The sequence below is a fragment of the Lithobates pipiens genome, unplaced genomic scaffold (genome assembly GCF_037356315.1).
Source record: "Lithobates pipiens isolate NorthernLeopardFrog02 unplaced genomic scaffold, aLitPip1_a1.2 Scaffold_18, whole genome shotgun sequence".
Classification (NCBI taxonomy): domain Eukaryota; kingdom Metazoa; phylum Chordata; class Amphibia; order Anura; family Ranidae; genus Lithobates; species Lithobates pipiens.
The window spans coordinates 637,487,023-637,510,968 of NW_027507758.1; the positions used below are offsets into that span (position 1 = coordinate 637,487,023).

The window sequence follows — 23,946 nt, forward strand, 5'->3', positions numbered from 1 at the left end:
CTGAAGAAGCTCTCGGGAGGAGATCGTCTAGGTAACCCATGATCGCGACCCCGAGTTGTCTCAACAACACCAATACTGGAGCCAATACCTTGGTAAAGACTCGGGGGAGGGGGGGCTGATGCCAGGCCAAAAGGAATAGCCACAAACTGGTAGTGGGCTTCCCCGCCTGCCAAACGCAGAAACTTTTGATGCCGAAGGCATATGGGTATGTGCAGGTACACATCCTGAATGTCCAATATTGGTCGTACCCCTTCCTTCTTGGGAACCACAAACATATTTGAGTAGAACCCCTGGAAGCGTTCCAATTCCGGAACCGGTACAACCACCCCCTGATTCAGCAAGTCCCTTACCGCCCCAACAGGGCCTCCCGGCGAACCGGGACACGGGTATGCTGGAGGGGAAGAATCTGTTTGGCAGCCAAGAGAGAACTCTATCTTGCAGCCTGTGGAAATCAGATCGCAGACCCATAGGTCTGATAACCGGGAGGTCCACTGGGCTGCAAACTCTTGAAGACGACCCCCCCACCCGAGACATGGGTGTGGGCAAACCTTCATGTGGTAGGACTTTTGTGCGCAGGCTTGTTAGGCTTGCGGTTCCTGGGATGCTTCTGACTGTCCGTGGGCCTCCTGTCGGGCTGGGGGCGTTTTGCCGAAGCATTGGGCGGACGAAAAAGCCACTTCTGAGTGGAAAAAGAGGGCCCTTGCCTGCGGCATGGCTCCTTTAGCCTTCCTGGCCTGTGGGAGTAGTGTACTCTTACCACCCGTGGCATTTTTAATAATGTCATCAAATGAGACTCCAAAGAGCCGTTCGCCAAGGAAGGGAAGATCCGTCAGGGCTTTCTTGGATGCCTGGTCAGCAGACCAGCATTTCAGCCAAATGAGGCGCCTCAGCACCACGGCCGACACTGAGGCCCTGGATAACATGGGGAGAGTATCCAGGGCCACATCACAAACATACTTAAGGCCATGCACTAGTTGGTCTGCTAGCTCTACGCAGACCGGGGAGGCGTTCTGCTCTCCCAACTCGCGGGGCAAAAGTTTTGCCCACTCAGTCAGTGTCTGCGACACCAGTGCGGATGCCAGTACAGGTCGCACGGCCGACCCCACCACCGTAAACAAGGAACGAGCCACTGCCTCGGCCTTCCTGTCTGTGGGATCCTTGAATGCAGTAGTCCCCTCAACCGGAATCGTGGTTACTTTATTTAACACTAGACACTGGGGGGTCCACGACCGGAGGAGCCGACCACTTTTTGAGAAGGCTTTCCTCAAAGGGGTAATGCACCGCCATATTTTTGGGGACCGAAAAGGTCCGTTGCGGGCGACCCCATTCCCTGTAGATGAATTTGTCAAAATAAGTCAAATACGGGAACACCTTAGGTGAACGTGCTGGCTTGCGAGACCCAAAAGGGACCGGTACATCAGCAGAGGAATCCGCTGGCTCCTGAATCTTCAGGGTATCACGCACAGCTGTGATAAGTGCTCCAACAAGCGCCTTGTCGCGCCCGGACCCGGACGGGGAATCATCCTCACTGTCCGAACGGTCCTGGTCAGCCACGTCTGATAGGTCAGAGCAGGGGTTTCCAGCCGCAGCAGGGCCTGAGTCTGCATCAGAGCTCTCCCCAGAGGACGGGGGGCAGGTGCCTCTTGCGTGCACCTTTCCTGCCACGTGCTGCCTCTATCTTAGCAACATAGGAGTCAAGGACCGCCGTCAGAGTGTCCATGCGTACGGCGCTAACCGCAGGTGACCCGGTTGCTATAGCCTGGATTTCGGGGGGAAGAAACACCAGTTTCTGAAGCCATGCTGACCCTAGCCTGTCTGCCACCTGCAAGGGGACTTAGGACAGTGAAGGTCCCACCCTCCTGCTGCCGCAGCGTGAGGGGGTACTTAGCGCTAGACTCACCACCCTGGGGTGTTCTGTGAAAAGCCACAAGCAGTGCCTGCAGTCTCTAGGAGGTTTCCAGTTGCAGAGAGGAGAAAACTGTGTCAGCAGCAGCAGCTATAAACAGCAGTGCAACGATCTGCAGAGCAGCTTCAGCGTTCAGCAAAGAGCCATCCAGCGTCCTGCACACACAGTGAACACAGGAAGCAGCAAGTGAAAGCACATGTAATGCTGTCACAAGAGGACAGCGGCGAAAAAAGCGCTCAGGCTTTAAGAAAATGACCGCCAATGTAATCAATCGGAAATCCTCAAGAAAATGGCTGCTGAAGCTCACCAGGGGAACCATGCGGTGACAGAACAAAAAATAAAACCATGCTGCCTGCTAACAGTCAGAACAACCTCCACAAGCATTGTTTGGGACCCTCAGACCTGAACCAGGACTAACGCCAGCCGCACAGAGCCCCCACAGGTGAGAAACAGCGACCCACATACACCGCCCACAGCGCAGGGGGGAAGGAGGGGTGATAGGGATATGGGAGAGAAGATAGGGAGGTGAGGTGGCCCCCAAATCGACCCCCCAGGGAATGCCCAGCTGCTCCCCCACCGAAGCAGGGAGAGCCATACTTACCAGTCCTGAAGAGCTGGGAGACATTCCATCACAGACCCACTCCTGCACAGTTACAGGGTGGCTGCTGGCCTCAATATACTGTGATCCAGACATCAGTAGCCCGGTCATATGTATACCCCGGAGCATTGAAGATCACTGACCACCTCTGGAGCTGAGGCATGTCGTGGCCTGCCGAGCCTTAGCTGCAGCCTGCTCACGCTCGATGGCCGGAATGGGGAGACTACAAGGATAACTTAACCAGCCTGTAACCCAGCCGGCATTTGATAGAAGATCTCAGAATCTTTCATATTGCGCAAAAAGCAGCAAACCTGCAGCAAAAATATGGGCCGAGAGGCCCGCAGGGTTTCCTAGGTCATTCTCCTTGCTAGGCAAAATAAAAACTGAAGCTGCTAGGAGCAGTGGGAAGGGTTGATAGCACAGGGTCTGCCCCCCGGGGGCGGGATTAAAGTTCTGTGTATTGTGTAACAATTTTGCCTAGTTTCTCCTAATGGCAGGCTATACAACCCATTTAGTTACAGAGAGGAGCTGTGTCGGTCGGTGAATATAAGAAAAATGTTTTTTTTTGTTTCTGCTACAAAACTTTGTAAATAAGTACGTTTTCTCCTTCACTGATGGGGCTGCGCCGACGGGCACCGATGAGGTGACACTAATGGGCACTATTATGCGGCACTGATACTGATGGGTACACATAGGTGGCACTGATCTACACTAATAAATGGTACTGATGGATGCCAATCAGTGCTAAACAATAATGCCTACCAATCAGTGATGCCCATTGTGGGCACTGATTGGCATCCCTGGTGACCCCCTATAGGTCATCGGTTTAGTGTTATGGAGGAGGTCTGTTAAAGAATTATTGTTCTAATTCCGGTGTGCATGGCGATATGTAACATGTATCGCAATCAATGTTTTCAGGCGTAGGTGCCCCAATGTGTGAGTTTATGTATGTACATGCATATAGGTGGGGGCGGGGCCTCAGATTCTTTGGGGGGGGGGTTATGTGCCTGGGCTTAAATTAAATTTGTACAATTTATAAAAAATAGCCAAACAATTGCCCCAAAAATGTATACAAGACGGAGGGTGGATGAAGCATTTTAGTTACACAAAGCCTTAGGTTTTCATTGTACACCATTACAACCTTCTAGCAGCCAACCTCCTAACGAGCAATAACATCATGAGTTGATAAGGAGGATGTTCGTTGCCTGAATATCATCCTTGTGTGACCCTCCCCCGCCTCTTTCCATCAGCTTTGGGGTCTCATTAGCTGAGTGATGGGGAAAACTGAGGGAGAAGAGCAACATTGGAATACTAGTCAGTACCCGTTTGCAAAAATGTATTTGCTTTGGAAGAATAAATCACTTATAACGTTGGGTGTCCTACTTGTATTGATGTTGTTGCATTATGTAGAACTATTAGAATCGTATTTACATTTTAGTTTGGGGTTCCTGAAGACTGTCCATAATTTTGGAGGGCACCTCAAGACTCTCCATAATTTTGGAGGGTGCCTTGACTGAAAAAAGGTTGAAAAACACTGACATGGAGGGAAAAGTCCCCTATTTGATGATTTTTTGGTGACGGGCAGTGTTGGTCATCTTACTTTAAAAAAAGTAATTAGTTAAGTTACAAATTATTATAATCTCCCAAAAACTAATTACGTTAGTAACTCGGTTACTACATTGGAAAAGTAATTAGTTACTTCGCAAAGTAACTAACTTTTTTTTAAAATATTCTATAGACAGGACTAGCGAGGGAAGTAAATGCCGCCGCCTCCATCGGCGAGATTGACACCTCGCGAGCCCCATCGCCTGGTATGGATTTAAAGGGGAACCCCTACGCCGAAAAAATGGTGTGGGGGTCCCCCCAAAGTCCATAGCAGACCCTTATCCAAGCACGTAGCCAGGCCGGTCAGGAAAGGGGGTGGGGGTGAGCGAGCGCCCCCCTCCTGTGCTGTACCAGGCATTGTGCCCTCAACATGGGGGGTGCCCCCCACCCCAAAGCACCTTATCCCCATGTTGATGAGGACAAGGGCCTCTTCCCAACAACCCTGGCCGTTGGTTGTCGGGGTCTGCGGGCGGGGGGGCTTATCAGAATCCGGGAGCCCCCTTTAATAAGGGGGCCCCCAGATTCCGGCCCCCTACCCTATGTGAATAAGTATGGGGTACGATGTACCCCTACCCTTTCACCTGGGGGAAAAAGGTGTTAATAAAAAAAACACACAGGTTTTTAAAGTAATTTATTAATCAGCTCCGGGGGTCTTCTTCCAATGTTGGGGGTCTTCTTCCGACTTCTCCGCTGTGTTCGGCCTCTACTCCCAGTGTCTGACCTCTTCTCCAGCGTCATCTTCTGGGCTCCTCTGCTATCTTCTTGCAGCTCTTTTACTAGCGGAGGAGCCCGGTCTCCTCCGTCTTCCTTCCTTCTTCTTCTGCTGTTGACACAACGCTCTCTCCCACTGTAATGCCGTATGAGCGCAGCGTGATCACTTATATAGGAATGGGGAGTGGTCACCGGGTGATGTCACACTGTGGCTCCACCCTTTAAGATGTCACAGTCCCAGCATGCCCCAGTTGAAGACCATTTACTGCAACCCATATTGCTTTTATATGTTTTTTGTGATCACTTTTAATATGCCATTTGTCTATATGGAACTATTTTAATAAACTTCTTGGTTTGATCTGCACTATTTGGAGCTCTTCTTTTTCTGGCCTTTGCTGTCCACATACTCTTTTGGGTCTATGAGGAATCATGCTGGTGTTTCATCTACACGTTGTGACAATGATTCGTGGAGTCCAGATATTCAGCATTGGGGATTCCTCATCAGAGTGAACCAACATCCATCTGGATACAGCATCGACCTCAACCCTCATTGGAGTACGTGCCTTTTCGAACCTATCACGCTGGTTCTCAGCGACAGGGTACTGTACATCTCGCGTTCGCTGCAATAGGAAAAACACATTTTCCTATCGCAGCGAGGGGGAATGCCCCTCCAGGGGCATACCAGGCCCTTAACGGCATGGGGGTCCCCCCAAAACCCATACCAGACCCTTATCTGAGCACGCAGTCTGGCGAGCACCCCCCTCCTGAGCTGTACCAGGCCGCATGCCCTCAACATGAGGGGTGGGTGCTTTGGGGAAGGGGGGCGCCCTGCGGGACCCCCACCCCAAAGCACCTTGTCCTCATGTTGATGAGGGCAAGGGCCTCTTCCCAACAACCCTGACTGTTGGTTGTCGTGGTCTGCAGGCGGGGGCTTATCGGAATCCGGGAACCCCCTTTAATAAGGAGACCAATGACCAGGGTTGTCGGGGAGAGGCCCTTGTCCTCATCACAAGGTGCTTTAGGGTGGGGGGCCCGCAGGGCGCCCCCTTCCCCAAAGCACCCACCCCCATGTTGAGGGCATGCAGCCTAGTATGGCTCAGGAGGGGGGTGCTCGCTCGTCCCCACCCCCTTTCCTGACCGGCCGGGCTGCGTGCTCTGATAAGGGTCTGGTATGGATTTTGGGGGGACCCCACTTCGTTTTTTCGGCATAGGGGTTCCCCTTAAAATATCAGGCGATGGGGCTCGCAAGGTGTCAATCTCGCCGATAAAAGTGGCGAGATTGACTTCCTTTTCTAGTCCCGTCGTAACTCATCACATTCAAAATGAACGTACTTTAGTCCATGTGGGGGCAAGTCCGTTCATTTGGAAGTCCATCGGAACTCCGTCGGGAAGTCTGGCGCACCTAGTCTGCTGGAAAGTCCGGTTGTGTGGGCAAGTCCGTTCGTTTGGAAAGTCCGCCGGAAGTCCGTCCCTAGTCTGCTGGAAAGTCTATTTAAAAAAAAAATTTGTTGAATGAATGTGAGCAGCATTCACCCAGCCGTGATGAATATTGGATGTATTTTATTTCATACACTGATTTCCTTGGCTCCGTCTAGTGGCGGTAATGTGGTTTTGTGATAATTTTCTAATGGAGGTATGTCAGGAAAAATACCCCATTATGGTCACTAGATGGAGCTGACAATCATAGGAAATCACTTTGCTACATTATGGCCTGAATATGTAATGGCTGGATGAATGATTGTAACATTCATCCCTTGAATTTTCTATAAGTAGAGCCCTTCCTTCATCAGACATGTCTTCATACTAATACCTGAGATCATACTTATGCACTTATAATTGACAAAACAGCACACAGACCCCCAAGGTATATATACAAGGAGTATTTCACCCCATGCCTTGTGTCAATGCAGTCTTGAGTAAGAGAGAAGATTTTTGTGGATATGGTGATATATGGGGCTTGTCCATCAGTGGTTATTTGTGTCCACATGGATGAGTTGTACCCGTATTACATATCTGAGAGATAGACAATTTCATAGGGCAGAAGACAAATAGCCTATATCTTCAGTAAGACATTATTTATTAGCATACTGTATCTTTTTCTGTTCATCTCATTTTTATATGTGGCCAGTAGATGGGAGGAGAGACAGATATACCCCCATCTCTTGATACTAGTCGGTGTTGGTGATTAGACCTTGAATTTACATATCCTCTATACAGCCTGGAGCCTTATATTGAATGTAAGAGGAGATTATAACCCTCATATTGTCTATATTTATATATCAAGAGAAGTTTCAGTATTTAAACTTGGTAGATGTTAACCACTTCAATACACGGCATCCCCCTCCCCCAACCCCCTTCCTGCCCAAGCCAATTTTCAGCTTTCAGCGCTGTCGCACTTTGAATGACAATTGCGTGGTCATGCAGCACTGGACCCAAACACAATGTTTATCATTTTGTTCTCACAAATAGAGCTTTCTTTTGGTGGTATTTGATCACCACTGTTTTTTTTTTTTTTTGCTAAACGGATAAAAAAAAGACTGAAAATTTTGAGATAAAAAAGGTTTTCTTGTTTCTGTTATAAAATTTCATAAATAAGTTTTCTCCTTCATCTATGGGCGCTGATGAGGCTGCACTGATGATGAGGCACTAATATGAAGTACTGATGGGCACTGATAAGTGGCACTGATAGGCAGCACTGATGAGGAGGCACTGGCAAGTAGTGATGGACGAACTTCCGACGGGACGTTTCGCGAACGCGAAACGCGAACGGACACAAACGTTCGCGAAAACGACCGTTCGCCGCGGGCTCCATTGACTTCAATGGGAGGCGAATTTCGCAAACCTTTAGGTCGAATTTGCGGCCACGGGGTAATTATTAGGGGGTAGCACGTAGTCCCACCACCTGGACAATAGCATAATACATGTATGAGGTGAATTTGGGATCGATAACTACAAGCATTTTTTTTTTATTTGGGAAATTGTTCTGACAATTCAGGACTATGGAGCTAATGAAGGCAATGGAGGAGAGGGAAGGTCAGGGACCAGGGTAGGCAAACAAGAGGGTGCAGGAGATACAGAGCACTGACAGCAGCACCGTAATACAGAGCACTGACATCAGCACCGTGACATACAGCGCTGACAGCAGCTCCGTGACATACAGCGCTGACAGCAGCTCCGTGACATACAGCGCTGACAGCAGCTCCGTGACATACAGCGCTGACAGCAGCTCCGTGACATACAGCGCTGACAGCAGCTCCGTGACATACAGCGCTGACAGCAGCACCGTGACATACAGCGCTGACAGCAGCTCCGTGACATACAGCGCTGACAGCAGCTCCGTGACATACAGCGCTGACAGCAGCTCCGTGACATACAGCACTGACAGCAGCTCCGTGACATACAGCGCTGACAGCAGCTCCGTGACATACAGCGCTGACAGCAGCACCGTGACATACAGCGCTGACAGCAGCTCCGTGACATACAGCGCTGACAGCAGCTCCGTGACATACAGCGCTGACAGCAGCTCCGTGACATACAGCGCTGACAGCAGCTCCGTGACATACAGCGCTGACAGCAGCTCCGTGACATACAGCGCTGACAGCAGCTCCGTGACATACAGCGCTGACAGCAGCTCCGTGACATACAGCGCTGACAGCAGCTCCGTGACATACAGCGCTGACAGCAGCTCCGTGACATACAGCGCTGACAGCAGCTCCGTGACATACAGCGCTGACAGCAGCTCCGTGACATACAGCGCTGACAGCAGCTCCGTGACATACAGCGCTGACAGCAGCACCGTGACATACAGCGCTGACAGCAGCTCCGTGACATACAGCGCTGACAGCAGCTCCGTGACATACAGCGCTGACAGCAGCTCCGTGACATACAGCACTGACAGCAGCTCCGTGACATACAGCGCTGACAGCAGCTCCGTGACATACAGCGCTGACAGCAGCACCGTGACATACAGCGCTGACAGCAGCTCCGTGACATACAGCGCTGACAGCAGCTCCGTGACATACAGCGCTGACAGCAGCTCCGTGACATACAGCGCTGACAGCAGCTCCGTGACATACAGCGCTGACAGCAGCTCCGTGACATACAGCGCTGACAGCAGCTCCGTGACATACAGCGCTGACAGCAGCTCCGTGACATACAGCGCTGACAGCAGCTCCGTGACATACAGCGCTGACAGCAGCTCCGTGACATACAGCGCTGACAGCAGCTCCGTGACATACAGCGCTGACAGCAGCACCGTAAGCAGCCCCAGGAGGAAGTCAGCACAGCACAGGGATGGTGTGATCCCCTCATAATAAGAACCCCCAGGAGGAAGTCAGCACAGCACAGGGATGGTGGGAGCCCCTCATAATAAGAACACCCAGGAGGAAGTCAGCACAGCACAGGGATGGTGGGAACCCCTCATAATAAGCAGCCCCAGTAGAAATATGACACCGCTCAACCTCTTCAAAGAGGAGGGTAGGGGCATATAGTACGGTGTGCTTTTTTGGGTCAGGGAAGTGAGCCAAATGAATTAAGAAGGTCTGTGTGCTTGATTCCAAAAATTGTTTATAGACATATACATGGTCTACTGATCACATGTGTTGAATTCCTCCGAGATCCATGCCTCATTCATTTTTAGAAATGTGAGGTAGTTAACACTGTGGTGAGCTAGGCGAGTACGCTTATCGGTCACAATCCCCCCTGCTGCGCTGAACGTCCTTTCGGACAGGACACTGGATGAGGGGCAAGCCAACAGTTCGATTGCAAATTGGGCAAGCTCTGGCCAGAGGTCAAGCCTGCCCACCCAGTAGTCTAGGGGTTCATCACTCCTCAGAGCGTCCACATCGGCCGTTAACCCAATGTAGTCGGACACCTGACGGTCTAGGCGTTCCCTGATGCTGGATCCGGATGACACCTGTCGATGGGTCGGCTGAAAGAATGACCTCATATCCGAAGTCACCAACACATCTTCAAACCGGCCTCTTCTTGCAGGCGCTGTTGGATTGGTACCCGCAAATCCTTCTCTGGGAGTGGGAATTGCTCCTCTGCCAGCGCACGCAAAAGCAGAATGCAGCATTTCTCGAAGCAAGGCCTGGAAGTGCTGCATTCTGACAGCCCTCTGCGACGGCGGTAACATTTCCGCCATTTTGTGTTTGTACCGGGGGTCTAAGTACGTTGCCACCCAGTACTGGTCCTTGACCCTCATGCTTTTTATACGGGGGTCCCTATTAAAACACTGGAGCATGAAGGCCCCCATTTGCACTAAAGTGGAAGCGGTGTGGTGGCCTGGCTCCTGCTCATCATCCAGGATAATGTCGTCCTCTTCATTCTCCTCTCCCCATCCTCGCACAACAGGGATCCCAGAAAGGTTTAAAGCATGCTCTTCTTGCTCCTGCTCATCCGCCCCGGCACCATCCTCCTCTGACTCCTCATCAGACTCCTGTTGTTGACTTGTCTCAGATAGAGTAGCCCCCCCTGGGAATTCATCCAGCATTGCGACTTCCTCATCTTCCCGCTCCTGCTCCTCCACAGCCTGATCAATGACACGACGCAATGCACGCTCCAGAAAGAAGGCATAAGGTACCATGTCACTGATGGCGCCATGGCTGCGACTGACCAGTTTGGTGATCTCCTCAAATGGCCGCAGAAGTCTGCATGTGTCGCGCATGAGCAGCCACTGGCGCGGTGAAAAAAAACCCAGCTCCCCAGAACCGTTTCTTTCGCAGAGTTCATACAGGTAGACGTTAACTGCACGTTTCTGCTGGAGCAGCCTATCAAGCATATAGAAGGTTGAGTTCCATCGCGTCGGGCAATCGCAAATAAGACGTCTGACCGGCAGATGGTGTCGCCGCTGAATGTCAGCAAGGCGAGCCATGGCCGTGTAAGATCTTCTGAAATGGGCCGAGATTTTCCTTGCCTGCCGCAAGATGTCCTGGACCCCAGGGTATTTGACAAGGAATCGCTGCACGACCAAGTTTAAGACGTGTGCCATGCACGGCACGTGCGTGATTTTGCCCTGTTTCAATGCGCTAAGCAGATTGGCACCGTTGTCACACACCACTTTACCAACTGTCAAATTGAGCGGTGTTAGCCACTCATCTGCCTGTGAACGCAAAGCTGAAAGGAGTGCCGGGCCAGTGTGGCTCTTTGCTTCCAGGCACAACAGACGCAGCACGGCATGGCAACGTCTCACCTGGCATGTGGAATAGGTTCTGGGGAGCTTGGGCGGTGCAGTGGAAGAGACGCTAGCAGCGGAAAAGGAGGAGGCAGCTGAGGAGGAGAGGGAGGAGGATGGAGTAGGAGGAGGAGAAGAAGAGTCAGGCCTGCATGCAATCCGTGGCGGTAAAACCAAATCTACACGGGTGCCACGGGTTACATGCTTGACGGCCGTCAGAAGGTTCACCCAGTGGGCAGTAAAACTGATATACCTTCCCTGCCCGTGTTTGCTAGACCACGTGTCTGTGGTCAGATGTATCTTGGCACCGACACTGTGTGCCAGAGATACATTCACTTGCCGCTGAACATGGCCATATAGCTCTGGGATGCCCTTCTCTGAGAAATACTTCCTTCCTGGGACCTTCCATTGTGGTGTTCCAATGGCCACAAATTTGCGAAAGGCCTCCGAGTCCACCAGTTTATATGGCAGTAGTTGGCGGGCTATGAGTTCTGACAAGCCAGCCGCCAACCGTTGGGCAAGAGGGTTATCCGGCGTCATCATTTTTTTACGCTCAAACATTAGGCCCACGGAAGCCTGCCTTTTTGCAGAAAAATGTGAGCTTGGCGTGATGGAAGGTGGAGTGGAGGACAATTGTGAGGAGAGAGGAGAAGGAGAAGTAGAAGACGAGGCTGGACGGTGAGAGCCTGCAGTGTGGCTTTGTGTGTTCCGTTGCTCCCACTGGGCTCGGTGATGGCTGCTCATGTGCCTTCTTAAGGCGGTCGTCCCTAGGTGAGTATTGGGCTTACCGCGACTAACGCGTTGACTGCAAAGATTGCAGATGGCAACGCTATTGTCAGCAGCGGACACGTTAAAAAAAGCCCACACTGCGGAGCCATGTGCCGGTGTCCTGGGAGCGCCAGATGTGACCGTACATGGTCGATGACTCGCTCCTGATACATTTGCAGTCTGCTTTGTCCCTGCTGTGCAATGTAAGTCATTGCTGCTTCTCCTCCCTATCTGCTGGTCCATATCTCCCTCTGAACTCCCCTCCTCTTCCTCTCTTGTGGGCACCCACGTGACATCACTAGACACGTCATCATCAACGTCACCTTCCCCACCGCTATAAGTAGAGTAGGCAGCAACACCGGGGACCAACCTCCTCCTTGGGCTGATCTGGGTACTGGCGTCAGACTGCTGAGTAGCGCTTGTTGCTACCTCCTCTTCCTGATCCAATACCAAGAGTGGCTGCGCATCAGAAATGTCCTCTTGATATGGATCGGAAAATAATTCCAGTGACTCAAGCGGAAGGTATGTGGTGGTGGTGGTGGTGGTCGTGTTGTTGGTGGTAGTGTCTTTGGGGGTGCACATAGCAGAGAGTGAAGAAGAGGGTGCAGATCGAGAGGATGAGGAGGGTGCAGAAGAGTAAGGCTGAGCGAGCCACTCAACCAAGTCTGGTGCATCCTTTAAAGTAATTGAACGCACCTTCTGCAACTTCCCACTTTGGCTCAAGCCTGTTGCTCCTGCCCTACCCCTACCACCCCTGCGGAAGGGCCTGCCTCTTCCTCTGCATGTCATTTTTTAAATGACCCTGTGACAAAACTCTTAGTCCCTATACCGCTGAAGGACTGCTGCAGTATAGGTGAGCGGTCAGCAGTGGTGCACGTCAACCCTATCTATTGTGGACCTATAGCGGTCCTTACAGAACAGCAGACTGTACCGCACTCAAGCCTATGTACCGTAGCACCCTATACCAAGTTACCAGTCCTTATAAGAACTTTTGTGGACCAAGCAGGTTGTGTATTAGTGTTTAGCAGACTGTACGTCAGTCCCTATACCGCTGAAGGACTGCTGCAGTATAGGGCAGCGGTCAGCAGTGGTGCACGTCAACCCTATCTATTGTGGACCGATAGCGGTCCTTACAGAACAGCAGACTGTACCGCACTCAAGCCTATGTACCGTAGCACCCTATACCAAGTTACCAGTCCTTATAAGAACTTTTGTGGACCAAGCAGGTTGTGTGTTAGTGTTTAGCAGACTGTGCGTCAGTCCCTATACCGCTGAAGGACTGCTGCAGTATAGGGCAGCGGTCAGCAGTAGTGCACGGCAACCCTATGTATTGTGGACCGATAGCGGTCCTTACAGAACAGCAGACTGTAACGCACTCAGGCCTATGTACCGTAGCACCCTATACCAAGTTACCAGTCCTTATAAGAACTTTTGTGGACCAAGCAGGTTGTGTGTTAGTGATTAGCAGACTGTACGTCAGTCCCTATACCAATGAAGGACTGCTGCAGTATAGGGCAGCGGTCAGCAGTAGTGCACGGCAACCCTATGTATTGTGGACCGATAGCGGTCCTTACAGAACAGCAGACTGTAACGCACTCAGGCCTATGTACCGTAGCACCCTATACCAAGTTACCAGTCCTTATAAAAACTTTTGTGGACCAAGCAGGTTGTGTGTTAGTGTTTAGCAGACTGTGCGTCAGTCCCTATACCGCTGAAGGACTGCTGCAGTATAGGGCAGCGGTCAGCAGTGGTGCACGTCAACCCTATCTATTGTGGACCGATAGCGGTCCTTACAGAACAGCAGACTGTACCGCACTCAAGCCTATGTACCGTAGCACCCTATACCAAGTTACCAGTCCTTATAAGAACTTTTGTGGACCAAGCAGGTTGTGTATTAGTGTTTAGCAGACTGTACGTCAGTCCCTATACCGCTGAAGGACTGCTGCAGTATAGGGCAGCGGTCAGCAGTAGTGCACGGCAACCCTATGTATTGTGGACCGATAGCGGTCCTTACAGAACAGCAGACTGTACTGCACTCAGGCCTATGTACCGTAGCACCCTATACCAAGTTACCAGTCCTTATAAAAACTTTTGTGGACCAAGCAGGTTGTGTGTTAGTGTTTAGCAGACTGTGCGTCAGTCCCTATACCGCTGAAGGACTGCTGCAGTATAGGGCAGCGGTCAGCAGTAGTGCACGGCAACCCTATGTATTGTGGACCGATAGCGGTCCTTACAGAACAGCAGACTGTAACGCACTCAGGCCTATGTACCGTAGCACCCTATACCAAGTTACCAGTCCTTATAAGAACTTTTGTGGACCAAGCAGGTTGTGTGTTAGTGATTAGCAGACTGTACGTCAGTCCCTATACCAATGAAGGACTGCTGCAGTATAGGGCAGCGGTCAGCAGTAGTGCACGGCAACCCTATGTATTGTGGACCGATAGCGGTCCTTACAGAACAGCAGACTGTACCGCACCCAAGCCTATGTACCGTAGCACCCTAGACAGACCAAGTTACCAGTCCTGATAAAGAGCTTTGTGGAACAAGTGAGTTGTGAATGATTAGCAGACTGCAGCAGAAGGGCAGCAGTCAAGTATAATATTCTTTCTATATTTGGAAGAAAGAATATTATACGTGTACAAGCCTATTACCGTACCACTGATACCAGTCCTGAAAAGAACCTTTGTGGAACTAATAGTAACAGCAAGTCTTTAAAATTATCCTCACTGCCTGACACACTGCTTCCTGCCTGTCCCTATACAAATTGGCAAAAAAGAGTAGGCTGGAACGATTAGCTGGAACAGCTCTTTTGTGGACCTGATAGTAACAGCTAATGATGATGATGATGATGATGATGAAGAAAGACTAATCTGGCTGAGCTGTCCCTAAAATAGCAGCATACAGCGCTCTGTCCCTTTATCTAAACTGACAAAAGAAACTCAGGCTGCTGACCTAACACCTATACCAGTCCTGAAAAGAACTTTTGTGTACCAAATAGCTAGCGTTTTCTCTGTCCCTACTCCACACAGGATCCTTTCCCTACAGTGACAGAAGAAAGAATGTAAAATGGCCACCGGATCGGGTGTATTTATAGGTTAGGGGGAATGTCCAAGTGTCCATGAGCTGTCATGTCTCAATTGGTTGTCCTGTAACACATGATAAACGTGTCACGAAAGGTTAAAGTTCTTGTATACATTAAACACGTAAGTCCGCCGGGGCGAACGACGGAAAAAGGCGTTCGAACCCGCGGACGGCGAAAGTCGGAAATTCGCCGCGAAACGACCGCCGGGCGAACCGTTCGGCCATCACTACTGGCAAGGCATTGCTGCTGGGCACTAATTGGCACCTCTAATGGTCATACCTGGTGATATCCTGGGTGGGCATCCCTGGTGGTCCTGGGTGGCATCCCTGGTGGTCCTGGGTGGGCATCCTCTGGGGGAGGGGGGGCTGCGCTGTCAGAAGAGCAGCCGATCACGTCTCCTTTACTCATGTCTGACAATCATGGCTTTTCTTGTTTACACTGTGATCATATGACATCCATTCAGGACAACTTAACCACTTTGCGCACGTCTTTCTGTTATATGGCGGATGGGAAGTGATTAATATTACCATATGTCGATAAAACGTTGATTCATATATATAATGTCATTGACTTCATCCTAAAGGTACACCTGATATGGTCATTTACATACCTTTTATGATTTACAATAAAGGTAAAGTTTTAGTTAAGTGGCCTTCTGGTGCGCAGGGAAACGCACCCTCATCTAGTTCTAGACCATTATTATTTACAGAAATTGTTTATTGCTCAAGGAGCCCCTCGAAACCTTTGGGGGAACCGTGGCTGAGAAAGGCTGGACTAGGCAGTAATATATTTCTTTCAACCTTGGTGGGAGTGGAGATGACCCCATCTATACGGATATACAGTACATACACACACAGCACAAAGCCGTGTTCACATTACCAAATGTTTCTTAGGGCTGCAGTTCCTCTAGGCTCCACAAGATGATGATCTCACTTCTAGAAAGGAAGTCTCTATGGAAGACAGAAAGTGAGTTCAGGAACAGGCAGGAAGTGATGTCAGATGCAGACAGGAAGTTCCGGGTGAGGGTTCAGTCGGGAGGAAGTAGAGAGGAGAGATTGCTGGAAGAGAGAAGACATTACTGGAAGTGGCAGCAGAGGAGGTAATAAGATCTTATTTTCTATTTACACCCAGTAACCCCCCCCCCCCCCCCGTCATGTCTGTCCTCTTCCTCCATAGTCACTGTGATGTCTTTTATCTCCAGCAGATGATGATACACACATATATAGTGTGGACATTTAGATGAACCCTTTCAGGGTCAGAACATTCTCCTCATTTTGGAACTTTTCCCACCAATCACCTTCTCACCTCATCAGTCTATACTAATGGGTTATATGACATTTATTGGTGATGTGGTGGGGTTATTTATGGAGGATTGGAATATGTATGTCTTTATTTTATAAGATTCAAATAGGAAGGAAGAGGGAAAAATTTGTGTAGCGCCGGTAGTCCTGAAGAATACCCACTATGTCTGTAAATTTAGTTTTTTCCCAAGACTATAGTTGAGTCTTGGGGTTAATTGCTCTAAAATGTGGTGTTGGCATCAGTTTGGCTGGGCTGTACTAATGCTCTCCCTGGTCATAGGTGTAAGTAGCACCTTTGACAGGCATTGGAAAGCAGTCTGGTTGGACGCATTGGGTATCAATCTCTCTCGGAGCCAATCAGTGGGAACGTTTGTCTCGCTGTGTATTCCAGGAGAGGGTACTTAAGGTGCTGAAGTAACGTCGTTCTGGATTCTGGTCCAGAAGTATGTTCTGACTCCATGGTCCTCCTGGCCAGCCCCCAGAGGCCCTCATGGCCTGGGGTGCGGATCCATCCGTTTCTGAGTCTCGGAACTAGCTAATCCGAGGCACAGTAACTGGAAGGAGGATTCTAAAGTAGTCCGGTGCCATCTCAGGTTTTGGAGAGGCCCAGCAACCAGGGGAGGACTCTTCGGAAGAGGGCCATGCACAAGGCTGGCTGCTCGGTAAGAGCCTGGATGCTGGGCTGTATGGACACTAACTGAAGCCACATTTCTTATGGTATCACTGGACCGGCTGCAAGATACTGGTACCGTAAGAAGGTTCCTATTTTCATCCTTCTGTTACAACCAAGTTCCTGTGAGAGACTTTCTGTGTTCATCTAAAAGTTTGCAACCAAGTCTGTGGCAGAGACTTTCCTAAGTTTGAGTCATTTGTTGGCTGCTAAGTCCATAAACCAGGATTTATCGGACAGTGGAGATATCCAGTTGTGAGTGGCTATTCCCTGGATTACCTAGAGAGAGACATTTATTAAGTGTCAGCAGTTTCAAAGTGCCTAAGCTTTCATTCCTATACCCTCTATTCCCAACTGAGAGACTTTGTTTCTTTTCAACGTTTTAAAGTGGTTGTAAACCCCTACAAACCACTTTGACCTACAGGTAAGCCTAGATTAAGGCTTACCTGTAGGTCCAAGAAATATCTCCTAAACCTATACGGTTTAGGAGATATTTACCTGAAGAAAGCCACCGCTGTCTATGGCGCAGGCGCACTGGGTAAGCCGCAGATTGCGGCGATATGCCGCGGGAGTGACGTCATCACTGCTCCGGCGAATCACAGTGCCGGAGCAGCGAGACCCACGGAGACCCACCAAGAAGATGGACGCTTGGAACTACAGGGGACAGCGGTGACTTCGCTGGCTCCTGTGTCAGGTAAGTGACACATAATGGACTACTATGCGATGCATAGTAGTCCATTATGCTTTACCTTTGAAGGGAATCAAAGAGGAAGTAAACCCATTAGGGTTTACTTCCTCTTTAAGCAAATAAAAATTCCCAAAGGAATTCAAGTGTCGGTCTCTGCAGTTATTGGGCCATCAACCTCGGGAACCTCTAGACAAGAACAATGAGTTACAAGGCGGAGGAGGTAAACGTTAAGCCCAAGAAAACCAGCCGCTCCTTCGGGGGTCAGTGCTGCATATGATTTGTAGTCCTGAAAACAAAGTTCTCCATAATGATCCCAGTTTTAGATATTCATCCTAAAATGTGATCAGTAAAGTCTCCAGAGCCCACAGGAGTTCACGGGGATATGATGTGTCCTGACAAAGCCTAAAGACCATGTTCATCTTTTATTTAGGAGAGGTGTGATGCACCCGGGAGAAATGACTGTGTTTACAGTAAGGATGAGCTCCGGCGTGTTCGCAAAGCCCGCCAGGAAGTCTGCGCTGCGTTAATCACAGGAAGTGAGGCAATTACCGATCTCTTCAGCTGCGCATCGGGACAATGTCTCACTGCCTGTGATTAGCATAGCGCAGTGCCGACTTCCTGGTGGTCTTTGCATACGGGCTGTGCAAACACTCTGGAGCTCATCCTTAGTTTACAGATACCTCACAGAGCGCCCCTCACAGCTCGTTCTAACTATGTCCCTCCGTACAGATTCAGAGAATCCTATGACATCACACTGGCCTCACAGCTCTTCCTCTCAATGTCCCTCCATCAAAAGTCAGAGAATCCTATGACATCACACTGACCTCACAGCTCCCCCCATGTCCCTCCATCCAGAGTCAGAGAATCCTATGAGATCCCACTGACCTCACAGACCCTCCTCCCAATGTCCCTCCATTCAGAATCAGAGAATGCTATGACATCAAACTGACCTCACAGCTCCTCCTCCCAATGTCCCTCTCACAAGCAAAGCAAGATTGTTAGTCCCAGAATTCCTTGCAACAAGCTTTTAACCTACAGAGTGGGGGGCCCTGCCTGGGCAAATTATATCCCAGTGGGGTTTTGATGAAAATGGAGACCTGATTAATGCGGTGAGGAGGATTCTGGGAATGTCATTTAATTTTACTATATGTTTTCAAATATAGAGTTTTCCTCCTGTGAAGTCTGGAGATCATATGACCATCAAATTGCCTCCACCTCCCTCCCTGATAGAATAGAGAAATAAGAAGAAGATTCTAGAAGTCACCAGAGAGATCATCGAGCTGCTGACAGGAGACGTGAGCGGTGCTGGGAAGGACATCATGATGGACAATCAGCCGCCCCTCACATCGCCGGGTAAGAGGAGACTTTATTGTAAAGGAGAGAGCAGTACGGAGGCTCCACCTAGATCCCCCATCATCTTATAAACACATAGAAACAATGTATTCAGTCAGTGTGTGTGTTTCCTACAGATGGATCCAGTAATGGGAACCCACCAGAGAGATGTCCCCGTCCTCTGTATTCCCAGGATTCCACACAGGAAGGTCACACCATCCCTCACCATCATCAGGTAGATGAGGAACAATCACTGATATTATCATTAGGATCTGTACATTATCTGCATTGTTATAATTGATGTCAATTTTATTCTATATTCAGCGAGGAAATGCAAGAGATTCTAAATTTGAAGTTAAAGAAGAGATAAAAGAGGAGGAGTCAGAGTTTCTAAAAGTGCACAAAAATCTGTACCAGGACACCATGGTGGAGTCACCCAGCTACAGAAACCCACCAGAGAAATGTCTCCATCCTCTGAATTCCACACAGGAAGATCACACCATCCCTCACCATCATCAGGTAGATGATTGACAATTATTGGTAGTTCTGATTTATACATAGCATGTTTGTTATAATGAATGCTTTATTATATATTCAGAGTGGAAACCTCAGGGATGATAATATTGATGTTAAACAAGAGTATAAAGAGGAGGATAAGGAATATGGAGTGATGGAGGAGTTATCAGAAGGACACAAGGATATGATGGAGCCACCAAATACCAGGAACCCACCAGAGAGATGTCCCCGTCCTCTGTATTCCCGGGATTCCACACAGGAAGATCACACCATCCCCCACTGTTACAAGGTTGGTGGGATGGAGGTTATAAAACATACTTACAGAGACAATGTGTGGATTTTATATGTGATGCCACAATAATAAATCTTATATCTTATTATCAGATGATATTTTATCTCCTTTCCTTGATTTAGAGTGGAGATCCAATCGATATAGAATTTGAGGTTAAAGCAGAAGAAGAAGAAGAGAGGTGTGTGAGGGATGATCAACAGTCTATGGAGGATGATGGATTAACAAAGCCATTTATAGAGGAGGACACTCCTACAGAGATCAGCACAGGTGGGTCATTAATGCTAAATACATTCCTCCACTCATTCTGCTCACTGATTGGTCCAGAGTAGGGTGGGGGGCTGGGTGATATCAGCCTGTAATACCCTGGTCACTTTCCTGAGCTGTGTTCCCCGTCCTGTATTCCTGGATTTCTCTCGGGTTTCATTTTCCTTCTCTGTGCTGCAGACACAATTTATGTATCTAGACTGGATTTATGGAGATTCTGGGGTTCAGCTGGCAGCAAAATGTTGACTTTCACCATAGACGTTACTACACCTAGGCACCTGGGGAATGTGCTTTGGGTCTTCTGGCAAGATCTCCGACAGAACTATTCTCCTAGGATCACTTGTTCTGTTGTTTGCTGGCTGTGTCGGGGGTATGAGAATTTATAGATAAATCCATCCCCAAGTCACTGAGTGCATTTTCAGGAGATGGGAGGCAGCGGTGTGGGACCTCTGCAACTTGTCTCATGTAAACATTTAAGCTAATTGTAAGTTATATTGTATATTCCATACTCCTAACCCCTTCACTATATACTCTATGTTGTAGATTGCATCACTCTGATACTATATAGTCGTATCTGTTGTATCTTATACAATATGTTGTACATTACATAGTCATGACTTCTACTCTCTCCCCTTTACCCACTGCTATATATACACATAATATGTATTCTCTATTGTTACACCCATTTCCTACCAGCTGGACATTTTATATCTGATGATTTGTTTGGAGTACAGACTTTTACATGTTGATAATAATGTGATAACATCCTTAAACTCTGGAACCTTAAATAGAAAGTGATAATGAGGAAGGGGTCAATAACCCAATGATGGTGGTCTTCAGGATCAGTCCAGTCTTCATCTTGGTTGTTCTCCCCCCATCCTCACTCTCTGACCTCTGGTGGGGCTCAGCCCCGCTGTTATTCGTGACTAAATCAATGGAATACATAAGGAAGTGCAGGACTTCTTGTGTTGGGAAGATGACAATAAGTGATAGAGGGGGAGGGGACACTCGTCCTATAATCCCCTCATCACTATCACTCCTATAAAAGACAGTTCTCGTTGTTTCCTCACTCTCTGACTAAGGTCCATAAATAAAGAAATTAACTGGTAGGAGATTAGAGATGTAGTCTTGAAACAACTAATCCTAGTCATCGATTATGAAAATAGTTGTCAACTATTTTCATAATCGATTAATTGGCCTCCATACTGAATGCACTATTTACATATCAGAAAATACAGCTCAGCACACGTATTTAGTTTATTATCACTTCTCTCAATTACCAAATCTATAAAAACTATTTTCTCTGTATTGATCTTCCAGGTCAGTTTAATATTCTTCTCATTTATATTAAGATTAAAACAAAAATCATTTAGACTTTCTCTATCACCTGACCAAATCAAAATCAGGTCATCAATGTAGCGTTTGTACAATTTTAATTGGTGGGGAATGTTGTTATATAAAGCTTCCTCTTCCCATTTTGCCATATATAAATTAGCCACACTAGGTGCATATTTTTCTCCCATGGCAATGCCACAGATCTGTTTATAATACACATTATTAAACCAAAAATAATTGGAATCCAATCCAAACCGTAAACAATCAATTATAAATCTTCTTTGTTTACATTTCAAGTTACTCAGATTTCTCAAGCCCCATTTGGTAGCTTGCACTGCTTCTTCATGATTAATAATGGTGTATAAAGAAGTCACATCTGCAGTGACCAAATATATTGGTCCTTCATCTAAAATAACATCTTTTAATAACTGGATCAGATGTTTGGTGTCTCTCAGGTATGATTTTGTTTCCTTTACTATAGGCTGTAGGAAAAATCAACATATTCCCCAATCCTTGCACAAACTGAATTTATCCCATTTGCTATGGGCCTACCGGGAGGTTTTTTATCATTTTTTGTGTATTTTAGGAATAGTATAGATCACTGGTACTCTACAGGTATTCGGTACTAAATAATTCACTTCTTTTTTATTCAATAAGCCTTTTTCCGATCCTTTTTGAATAATTTTAGCTAATTCTTTTTTATATCGTATGGTAGGGTTACTTAACAGTTTCTGATATGTTGTTTCATCATTAAGTTGTCTGTTCAGTTCTTCATTATAATCTTCTTTCGATTGTATCACTATCGCTCCTCCTTTATCTGCTTGCCTTATCACAATGTCTTTCCTTGACTCCAATTTTCAAATACCTTTTCTAATGTCCATAGGGGCTAAGGATTTCTTCATCTTTAATTCTTGTAAATCTTTCAGAACCATTTTTTTAAAAACCTCGATATGCCCATCATTTCCTCCCAGTGGATTGAAGAGGGACTTATTACGTAAATTGGTAAACTGTATACCATTGTGTTCCGAAAGTTTAGTACCTCTTCCTATTCCTGAGTCACTTAGCCTTTTTTTTTTTTTTATATTCCTACTCCTCACAAATTTATTAATATCCACATAGGTATTAAACTTATTGAGATTTCTTTTTGGGGCAAATTTTAATCCTTTATCTAATACTTTTATTTACTCTTGCGTTAACGTGACTCCACTAATATTGATAATTCCCTCACCTACTTTTCTCTTTTCCTTTTGTTTTTTGATTCAAGGGGTGCACAGAGCACTGAATGCTTGGATCACCAGTGGATAATCACATTATTGGTGTTGTTTTAATATTCACTGCATGGACATTTTTTGGACTTTTGTTTTATGAGCTTTTTCATCTGAATATTACTCACTGTCTATTTATCACTGCATCTGTATGCTTTATGGACTTTACATTATTCACACTGGGTATGTGGATTGTTAATAAGACTATTTACACCCTATTATTTTTATAAGGGTGTTATTTATTGCACTTGATTGTGTTTCTTGCACTTTATGTGATTTTTGCACATTTACCTTTTTGCACATATTGCTTATTTTGCACAGTATTTGTTATTACATTATATTGTATTTATTTATTATTTATGGTTTATATTCAACTTTTAGGTGAGGTAGCGCCACATACAAATTATATTTTATTTCATTAGATGGTGTAGAGATCACTATACATGCAGGCAGCTTCCCGATTAATTATATATATTTATCAGAGTTATTAGCTTGGGTTGTGCGCATTAGTACCCCTCCTTACATTACATTTGATTCTAAAGGCAGATGTTTTGGTACCTTCCTATAGGGGGACTCTATACTATACTTTGCGGGTTCCTACAGGGGAACTCTATACTATACTTTGTGGCTTCCTATATGGGCACTCTGAAGGAATGGGGGGGTCCAGAAGAGGAGAATCGGGGCTGGTCTGTGCAAAACCATTACACAGAGCAGGTAACTATGACAATCTTGTTTAAAAAGAAGTCCAACATTTACAATGTAAGGGCTCTGTGCAGGGAAGATCAGCATTTGACCCGAGAGAAGGTGGAGGCTTATAGACTGGAGGAAATAGAAGGCATTGCTATTACATAAAGTAAAAGTTTATCAGTATTGTACATTATATATAAAATTATTATAGCCATGTAAAATAAGTCTCAGCTTTCAGTATTACTTTAATATAAATGTTTTTTTCCTCTCTAACCTCTATATAGCCTCATGTCTGACTCCCAGGTAGAATCCCCATTTCTCTTATATTCACAGACCGACACAGCTCCTCTCTGTAACTAAATGGGTTGTATAGCCTGCCATTAGGAGAAACTAGGCAAAATTGTTACACAATACACAGAACCTTAATCCCGCCCCGGGGGGGGGGGGGGGAGCGGGCCCCATGCTATCAACCCCCCTCTTGCTGCTAGCAGCTTCAGTTTTTATTTTTTTCGGGGGTTAGTGCTACACCACAATACTCAGTTATTCCACAATACTCAGTTATTCCACAATACTCAGTTACTCAACAGTACTCAATACTCAGTTACACCACAATATTCAGCAGTACTCCGTTCCTCACACTACACCCCCCTCAGCCAGCGTCCCCAGTACAGTCAGTCAGTCTATCAGCTGTGCCACTCTGTGTCCCTGTGATCTGTCAGTCTCCCTCGGTCAGCCTGCCTGTCACTGCTCC

General features: G+C 47.6%; 1 protein-coding gene across 1 annotated transcript in view; it reads left to right on the plus strand.

The window, feature by feature from the left end:
* LOC143986896 (uncharacterized) overlaps positions 1 to 23,946 on the plus strand; it is a 237,087-nt gene that overhangs the window by 162,523 nt on the left and 50,618 nt on the right. The window contains 5 exon segments of the mRNA XM_077485302.1: positions 18,755 to 18,857; positions 18,974 to 19,071; positions 19,161 to 19,355; positions 19,435 to 19,641; positions 19,767 to 19,911. Of these exon segments, the coding sequence (XP_077341428.1) occupies positions 18,755 to 18,857; positions 18,974 to 19,071; positions 19,161 to 19,355; positions 19,435 to 19,641; positions 19,767 to 19,911 (748 nt within the window).